Genomic DNA, 9,925 nt, shown 5'->3' on the forward strand with positions numbered 1-9,925 from the left:
AACGGCTCTTACATCAACTCCAGGAGAAGTTCCTACAGATGTACGACCAAAGTAGCTCAGAGAGTGAAGAGAAAGGGGAACAGCAAGACAGCCATGAGCTTGACGTGAGCATGAATTCTGACAACAACAACATGCTTGAACACAAAGATAGCATGAAACCAGATGATGGTTGTTTAAGCTTGCAGAGGGATCCAAAGAACCTCCAGGAAATGCTGAAATGTGAGCTGTCCAGGGCTATAAGTGAAAGTGTTGATATGGTGTTCAGAAAACTCTCCTTGATCTTAGAGAACCAATCACCACAGCTACGCCTGTGTCAGAGTCCAGAGTGCACAGGTATGGAGAAACGAGACCACGAAGCATGTGCTAGAGAGTCTTCTGACTTAGAGAATGCCACAAAACCAAGGCCTGTAGAGTGCTATGAAAGCACTCCTTCTCACAGTCCAGAGCATCAGACAGAAGCTTTGTCTCTAGTGGTCCGAAAACCTCCATTAAACCCTTTGGGTTCAGTAAGCCATTCGGTAAAGAGGCCCTATGCACTGCACCAATCTCCATTCCAGTTCACTCACAGCACTCCTCTGCATGACAACCAGATCTTGGAGCACCTCCTCAAGTATGGACCTCATGCTAATTTTGGTGGGATCTCTTGCCTTCCTCCGTCTTTGGACAGATCATCCACAGATTCAGTGGCTCTTCCTTGGGAAAGCATTGCTATGAGGTCGAAGGTAAGCTCTGGTCACCTCGGGCAGCACCATCGCCCTGGAGCTCTCGGCCAAGTGACAGTAGATGGCCTTTGCCTCCCGCATGTCAAGATGGAATGTGGAGAACTGCAGAGTATGGCAGAAAGGAGCACCTTCATGTCACTCAATATATCCTTTTTAAAGTTCAGGGCATGACACAGTTTGTGTGTAATTATTACAGTGTTTATGATTTACCTCATGGAGTAGCAATGTAATCGAATATGAATACATTATTTGGAAAAAACAGATAATGTGTTCTAAACAGATACGAATAGAAAGTGTACTACTAGTTTTTTTTTTTTTTGAGTGAGTTTTTTTTTCAGTGTTTCTGGGGACATAAACTCTATTTGGATTGGATTAGTTTATCAGTGGGATGTCTGTGACCATTTTTTTTACACGTCTCCTCAGTGATCAAATTCTCACATCCGGATAACAATAAAATTACCACAGGAGGAGTTTAAATCTGAATCCAGATACAGATTCAAACAGCGTTGTGGTCTTACACCACTACTTTGGAGTATATTACAATAGCAACATATTAGCATAAACATTCATTTTCTGTAATGTTGCACCAAAACCTAGGAGAACTTTATTTTGTATTACCAATGCCAATAAAGCTCCCTAATCTAATCTAATCTAATCTAATCTAATCTAATCTAATCTAATCTAATCTAATCTAAAAACTCAGCATTACCTGCAGTGTTTGTTTGCCATGGCGTGTACTCTTAGTTGAATATTCATACAAGCATTTGTGCACTTTATTGAACCGTTTTCTGAACCACCTTGCTTCTCTGTAATTTACTGTTATTTGCAATGTAGTGCTGTATATGGAACAGAGAGAAGTAGCAGAACAAACTACCTGCTCGGGTAGCCCTACCTTGGTGAACAATGACTCGTTGAATTGAGTGCTGCACTGAGCAGGTCCACTAACCCAGACTTCAAGGAGAATATTTCCTTTGATCTCGGTAACCCCAAAGAAAATTGTAGCATCTTCTTTAATCTGGGCCCAGTAATGACTGTAAGTCCAGAAAAAGACAAATAAAAAGGAATACAAGGCTTTGATAAGAATTGTCAGGAACAAAAGCCAATTTTCAAAGGCAGAAAAAGCAGCAGTTTCTGCTCAGGAAATTCTCTTGATTTTTTTCCCCCCTTGACTTGAAAAGGTGCAGAATGTGTTTCTGCACTCTCAATGTGATTGGAATGGCTCAGAGTGGTCACTTTCTTTTTTTCTTTTCTTTTTTTTTTAAATTTTATTTATTTTATTTTATTTTTATTTTTGGTTAAAAGGAAGCTCTCTGCTAGATAATTAAGCTCAACCTCAGCACTCAGTATATATGTATATATACAAGTACGTGTGAATATATATACACACACTGAACCTTTGGCCTTATATCATCATTAATCTCCATACAAGAATGATTGTGATAGTGGTGAAGTTCACTTGCATCACTGTTATGCTTGTTTTGGATGCTAGGTTAGATCCTGCATTATCAGGTCTCTTGCAGCATATGCTTTAGTTTTCTTCTGAACTGTGCTACAGCATGCTGGTCTTTTATTCATCTTTTATTTCAGTATCCCTGTTTCAAAGGCACTGCTTACTAATACATGTATGCCCTGATATGACCTTACAGTGGATAAGAAACTATTACCTAATGCATGAGTCGTCGTATTATTCGGGAGAAATTTTAAAGTGATGCTCAGATGCAAGACAGTGGGATCCTCATATCCAAATTGCATTTGCTTCCTAGTGTTTTCCCAACAAATCGATTACTATTGATGGACATGAAACTAAGAGGCTTCTGTGGAAGTCTCTAATTGAAATCCCTAATGTGATTTGTTTAGCTATTTTTCCAATTAGCACATGCTGTTAGGTGTTAATTGAGTCTATGGTTAGTGTAGAGCTGTGTAAATATATTTCATTTGGACCGCACTGTAAAATCACTAGTCAAGAGAAGTCCTAAGGAGTTAAATAGGACTCTGTATAGAACAGCTTAATATGCATTATACAAGCACAAGGAAATTAGGTGATAGTGTAAGTAAATTTAATACCAGGGAACTGACTGTGGTTCTAAAGCAACCAGTCACATCTTTTTTTTAAAAGATTACCACGTTTTAACGTAATGTAATATAACATTGTAATTTTCCTCACAGTATAGAAGTGTTTTCCATTTCTAACAAACATATTGTCCTTAACTTTACTACATCCAAGAGGGATTAACGCCTAACCATTTGAAGAAAGCCAAACTGATGTTCTTCTACACACGGTACCCAAGTTCAAACATCCTGAAGACCTTTTTCCCTGATGTCAAGGTACATTATGAATCAACTGCACATAATCCAAAACAGCATTAGTACTTTTTGTACGATCCAAAATAGCAATAGTACTTTTTGTCCATTGCCTTCCTTGTAACTGAATCCTTTAATTCTATTTGTTTATATAGATGTAATTTACCGGGGAGTTTTTTTTTTTGTATAGTCTAACCCAGAAACATATAACTCTTATTTAGCACTTTTTTCTAACTTACTTTTGACTATGACAAAAGACTAAAGAGTTGCCATAATTTGTCATCGAGATTTTAGGACTTTACGCGACAGGGACTGATGGTTTATCTTTAACGCAGTTTTTTAAAAAGTTCCTCAAGTCAGCAAAAGGAGACAAAAGGAGAAAGGAGACTAGTGTGCAGCCTTCTCTATTCAGAGTTAACCCCTAAATGCTGTGTAGTCAGTGAGCTGTCAATAGGCAACAATAGGGCACTGCTGAGCTGCGGACAGAGATGAGGAGTTTAGGCCCTACAACAACAACCTGTGTATACTGACTGCACATCCTGTGAGTGTGTGACATGTCCTGAGGCTCAAACCTCATCTGAATAGACAAAAAAACAACACTTGTTCAGAAGGATTTATCTCTCACTATCTATTCCTTGTCTTATGAATGCAGAAATAACACTACTTGAAATCATTTTTAATATTTACCCTAAAACTATCAGCTTCATTTATTTTTAATTGCTATTTTTTCCGAAAAGCTTAATCAGGGATCATAGCTGCCACTAGCCTACCTTCGCTGAATATAGTAGAAAGAATGAAAAATATGCATATTGCCTTAGTTTACCAAAAGAGAATTATCTTGGGGGTTAAAATTATGTGACCAAACATTAACACTGACATTTCTACAAATCACAGCACACTGTAAAGTAGCTCATACACATAGTATTGTAGGCCTTACTATATGATATTAAATCATATCATATTATATCTGAATTCTGATTGGTGTTGTTAGAAGGTGTTGATTAATCTTCTATAACAGCAGCTCTGACAGTAGATATGCAGCAAGGCAAATCACAGGTTTATATTAATGTGCATGTTGTAATACGTTATTGTTTGTATAGTAACAGCTAATTCACAGGGACTTGTATGGCAGATGCGCTACATAGTCTAAAACAAAAAACATGTTATTTATCAAAGAAAGGTTTTAGCTACAGGAGAGTACAGAGTACACCACAGAGGACTTTGCACTTACTGGTTTCTTGGTAACATTACAGGCTCAATTTTTTTTTGTCTTATTAACTTCATGAGAAAGGAAAAAGGAGGTGGTAGTCAGGTGTATCACTTACATCATATACTAGAACATAACTGATAACAGGAACTAACGTGTTTCACTGATGTTCCATAACATTAAATGTAACTATAAACTGATAAAAATATACATTTTTAAAAAATGTAATCATTAGAAAATTGCTGTGGTATAAACGTAATAAAACACGTCGAGACATGCTGTTAATGTAAGATAATCAACTTTGGATTGGTAACAGCCCTCAGCTTTGTGTCAGGCCGCAGCACACCAGCCAGTCGTTGATTATTTTCCTATAACAGCACACCCCTTTATGTTTTATTCCTTACCTATTACACACCAGTCTTAGGAATACTGAGTACTGAATGTAAAGTTTTTAAAGCAGACTGGCACACACCATCCTGTCTGATTTGGCTCCGTTCACCCCTCTAGCACTTCCTGCTGGGGCTAATGGGAATGTTCCCCTGTCCTCCAGGGGTTAGTGAGGAGAGCCTGGGCCGAGTCTCCTCCTCATCCAGGGCTGACCCTTCTGTGAGAAGTCACAGTGAACAAAGGCAAAGTTAATCCCAGTGTCTGATTTCATTCCTATCATCTAAGCCCACTGAAAGCGAGGCTTCCTCCTGGACTCTTCCACAGTCACGTTCTCACACGGTGCATAGAGAGGGAAGAAACGTCTTTGATGGCAGTTCAGCCCTTGGGCATTTTTTGCTCCATTTTTTTCTTTCTCTTTTTGGATGAGTAGATAAAATAACAAAGCTAATGTCAAGACTGAGTTTAGCCCCAGTGTTTTCATTGCTGGCTGTTTATGTGCAAGAAGCTGGTGGGAACAAGGAATTGGGTAAAATGACTTAAAAAGATCAATGAGTACTTGTGAAGCAGACCATATAATCAATGATAGCAGTGTGAAAAATCAAACCCTTTTTGTGTTTGTCTACAAATCAAATAACCAGACTGTAAAATAGAAAAAAATACATTAGTTATATAGAATAAGATAAACTTTATTGATCCACAAAGGAAAAATCAATAAAAAAATATGTAAAAAAAAAAAAAACAAACAAACAACCACAGTACTACTGGAATAGACTGCCATCAAACTGGCACCATTATTTTACATACAGTCCCCACCAAAAGTATTGGAACAGCAAGGCCAATTCTATTGCTTTTGCATTACTTTTGCATTCTTCTTTTGTGATGCTTTTCCAGGTTTGTACTGCAGGTTCTTTCAGTTGTTGTTTGTTTTGGGGGTTTCTCCCTTCAGTCTCCTCTTCAGGAGGTGAAATACAGCTCAACTGGGTTAAGGTCTGCTGATTGACTTGACCAGCCTAAAACCTTCCACTTTTTTCCCCTGATAAAGTCCTTTGTTGTGCTGGCAGTGTGTTTTGGATCATTGTCTTGCTGCATAATGACGTTTCTCCCAATTAGATTGGATGCATTTCTCTGTAAATTGGCAGACAGAATGTTTCTGTAGACTTCTGAATTCATTCTGTTGCTATCATCATGAGTTACATCATCAATAAAGATTAGTGATCCTGTTTCAGAAGCAGTCATGCAAGCCCAAGCCATGACACTACCTCCACCATGCATGACTGATGTGTATATATGTTTTGGATCATGAGCAGATTCTTTCTTTCTCAATGCTTTAGCCTTTCCATCACTTTGGTGGAGGTTAATGTTGGTTCCAGAACTTTTGTGGCTCATCTCTGTATTTTTTATTTATTTTTTTGCAAATTCCAATCTGGCCTTCTGATTCTTACTGCTGATGAGTATTTTGCATCTTGTGGTATGGCCTCTATATTTCTGTTCTCGAAGTCTTCTTCGAATGGTAGACTGTGATACCTTCACCCCTCCCTGTAAAGGTTGTTGTTGTTACTGTTGTTTTGGGATTTTCTTCACATCCCTCACAATGTTTCTGTCATCAACTGTTGTTGTTTCCCTTGGCCAACCTGTTTGATGTCTGGTTGTTAGTACACCAGGGATTTCTTTCTTTTTCATGACATTTCAAATTGTTGTATTGTGTGTTGAATTTCCCTCTTTTCTCAGCTTCAAAATGGCTTGCTTTTCTCCCATAGACATCTCTTTGGTCTTCATGTTGGTTTATCCTTTTTAACAACAAATAGAGTCTTCATAGGCAAATCCCAGGGCTCAAACCAAGAGCTATTAATTGAATAAACAATCAGTCTAACAGGGCACACCTGTCAGTCACATGTTCCAATATTTTTGATCACTCGAAAAATTGGTGGGTTCAAAAAAAGGTGCCATCTTCTAAGTTGTTTGACACATGTAGATGTAAACATCAAGAAATAATAGCTGAAAAGCATCTTGGTCTTGCTGTTCCAATACTTTCAGAGGGGGTTGTATATCTTTATCCATTGTTTTATACTTTATATAAGCCTCTATACAGAATGTACAGTACTACTGTAAAGGTCTTAGATACTTGTAAAGAAATTCTGTAAAGTGAAGATGGTTTCTAAATAATAAAATAGAATTATTAAATTATTAAATATAAAAGTATTGTACTATAGAAAATCAGTACTCTAAAATTAAACAAAAAAGAAATAAAATCAATGTTTGGTGTGATCGCCCCATGCCTTTAAATCTATATCAACTCTCTCGAGTAGTTTTATAAGTAGGTTGTTCTAAGCATCTTTGAAAAGTTAACACTGTACATCTGGACACTCTGGCTCTCACTTGCTTTTGTTTCTGCAGAACCCAGATAGCCTTCATATTAATATCTGAATACTTTATTACTTAACAATACTTTCTTTCTGAACATTTATCCGTAACATTTTTAAATGAATGTTTTAGATTGTACAATATTTTCTTCTTTAAACATCTCAGAGGTAATGTGTTTAATTAAATTGTTTATCTTCTTCTCATCTATTCTCAGTTTAATCGCTGCATCACCTCCCAGCTAATCAAGTGGTTCAGTAATTTCCGAGAGTTCTACTACATTCAGATGGAGAAGTTTGCACGCCAGGCCATCGTGGATGGAGTGAGTGATGTGAAGGACATGTCTGTTACCAGGGACTCTGAAGTCTTCCGTGCTCTTAACATGCACTACAACAAAGCCAACGATTTCCAGGTATGTTTCCTTTCATACATGCTGTAGTGATCTAGATTTACAGTCTCAGTCACAACATGGACACACCTTATTGAGTTTATTTCCCAAAGTTGAAAAAGTGAGGTTGTGAGGGAATGACTGTTTATAGCTGTTATTATGTAAGTTAAAACAGGAACTAATTTTTTTTAATGAATAGAATTTATTAGAGTTGTTAAATTGTTGTGGTATAAGAGGAATAAAACACTTCAGGACATGCAGTTATAGGAAAATAATCCACTTCAGGGTGGTAACAGTAACTCTGCTTTGCTCCAGGCTGCATCATATCACTCAGTCACTGATTGTTTTTCTATAACAGCATTTCCCCAAATGTTTTATTTCCTACGTAACTGCTAGGTGACTTATTGTTTCTTCCCTTGAGTATGATACATACTGTACTGAAAATAAAGCTATGCCCTGATGCTGTCAGCAGATGATCGCATATAGCCACTGTCCATGGCATGACCCGTGTGTCATACTGCACCTTTGGCAGCCATTATCCAAGAGCACAGCACCGCTTTAGTCTACTGTGGGAAGAGGAAGCCACAGAATCCTGCTAAAACAACTCAGGATTAGGAACTGGCCATGCCTGAGTGAGGCTGGGATTGCTACTGATGCGGAATGCTGAGAAAGACGCTGCAGATTCTGAGGATGAAGGGCCGGCTGATGGGAATGAGAGGAGACAGTTGTCTTTACCTTGAGCATAAGACATTCCTTTCCCAGGGCTTGCTTTTGTACTTGGAGAAAGAAAATAGCCCAGGTGGACCATCAGCAGCTTGCTTAGCCATTCAATGGGAAAAAAATGACACCAGATAGATCCTGCTTCTTCCCACTTAACCTCCACACATCCACTCTGATCACAATGAATTAAGTTCTGAGTCTTTTTTTTTCAAACAGTTAATTTTGAAGCAAAAATCAAAGCATCAGTCAGTGCCCGTAAGCTAATGCTTCTGACACTGTATTTGTTTGAAACATGCTGAGAGCAAAGGCAGCATGTAAAGAAAGGCGCACACTGTTTTGAAGCGAGCACATTAAAAATTGCACATACAGACAAGGAGATCTACAGTGTTAGTTCAGAGTACTGTGCTAATGAACAGGTTAAGTGAAAAGGAGATCACGCTTGCCCATTGCCATTCCCTTCATGCCATCATGGTGTTACATCAAAGACTGAGAGTATTCATTTAGACAAGAATAATTCAACTTTGTTCTGCTCTTATGTGAATATTATGAGTTCAACTGCTGTTTCCTTAAGAATGGGAATCCTTTCAATTAAGTTTATACCATTACCACTAAGACCTTCTGTCATCTTTCTTTGATTGACAGGTGCCTGAGCGCTTCTTGGAGGTGGCTGAAATCACCCTGCATGAATTTTATAACGCCATCTCCCTTAGCAAAGATTCAGACCCGTCATGGAAAAAAGCCATTTACAAAATCATCTGTAAACTGGACAGTGAAGTTCCTGAAGAGTTCAAGTCTCCTTCATATATGTAGACAAATTTACAAGATACAACTACTTGCAGGCCTAAAAGAGATTTCTAACCAAGGAAATGTTATGATTTTATCACCATGTCGACTTGTAGGATCGAGGTCTGATATCTGCTGTGAATATGAATGCTTTAGGAGATTCAGTAACCATTTTTGCAAGGTGTTCACTCTTGATACAGGGAATCAAATGTAATATAGCTTTCTTTTCATTTGTGTGAGTTGTACTTTAATTTTATACTGCAAAAGTTATGCAGTTTTGTTTGGAGAAATGTATCTTTTTTTGCCAAAAAAGAAATGTCTTCTGTCATCCTGTAAGTTGGAAATTATTCGGCTTGGATTTATCTTATATAAAAGATTGTGATATAACTCGGAACTCTCATCTCAAGGAGAAAAAAAAATGTCTGTAACAAATTAAAAATATGTCTAAAGATATGCTACTTCCTGCCTGTAGTTGTGTAGTATGGTATATTATGACAAATTAATTATTTGAAGTATAGTAGTTTTGAGTTATACCTCTACAAAAAATAAAATTATATGTATAAAGTATTTGCAATATATTACCGGGTGTCCCATACTTGTATGATTTATTTTTATTCAAGATAGTTATTTAACAGTATTGGAGAATCCAACTGAACTTTCCACTGTGGTCAAATTACAGTTATTCTGCTGGTTGACATTTTAAGCTCTGGAAACATCTGGTCTGCTCACCCATGTGATGAGCCTAAAACACCATTGAAAATACTTTTCCCCACTGCAGCCCACTAAGGTGCTAGTAATCCACAACATAAAGGCTGCTGTTGAGAGTGCAGAGTTGTTTTGTTCTCTGCAGCTGATTCAAGTCACATTTCTAAGGCCTTCATTCATTGTGTCAGGGCAGGCACGAGCGTTTGCAACTGCCATGTCTTAAAAACAATAACAATGCATTCTCTGGTCATGACTAATGCACATGAGCACATGACAGAAATCTGCCACCCAGGCAGAATTCCACTCAAACATCCACTGTTTCCTCCAAGCACCTGCGTATCGCCGATTCATCAC

At 37.8% G+C, this 9,925-nt stretch overlaps 1 protein-coding gene across 1 annotated transcript in view; it reads left to right on the forward strand.

Annotated features, from left to right (window-relative positions):
- The window catches only part of prox2 (prospero homeobox 2), a 12,149-nt gene extending 2,755 nt beyond the window's left edge, over positions 1–9,394 (forward strand). The window contains exons 2-5 of the mRNA XM_026934250.3: positions 1–866; positions 2,940–3,047; positions 7,193–7,387; positions 8,726–9,394. The exon at positions 1–866 is cut by the window's left edge and continues 745 nt beyond it. Of these exons, the coding sequence (XP_026790051.3) occupies positions 1–866; positions 2,940–3,047; positions 7,193–7,387; positions 8,726–8,893 (1,337 nt within the window). The 3' untranslated portion in view covers positions 8,894–9,394. The remainder of the gene's footprint in view (positions 867–2,939; positions 3,048–7,192; positions 7,388–8,725) is intronic.
- Positions 9,395–9,925: the final 531 nt, after the last annotated feature.

This window comes from Pangasianodon hypophthalmus, chromosome 10 (genome assembly GCF_027358585.1).
Source record: "Pangasianodon hypophthalmus isolate fPanHyp1 chromosome 10, fPanHyp1.pri, whole genome shotgun sequence".
Taxonomy (NCBI): domain Eukaryota; kingdom Metazoa; phylum Chordata; class Actinopteri; order Siluriformes; family Pangasiidae; genus Pangasianodon; species Pangasianodon hypophthalmus.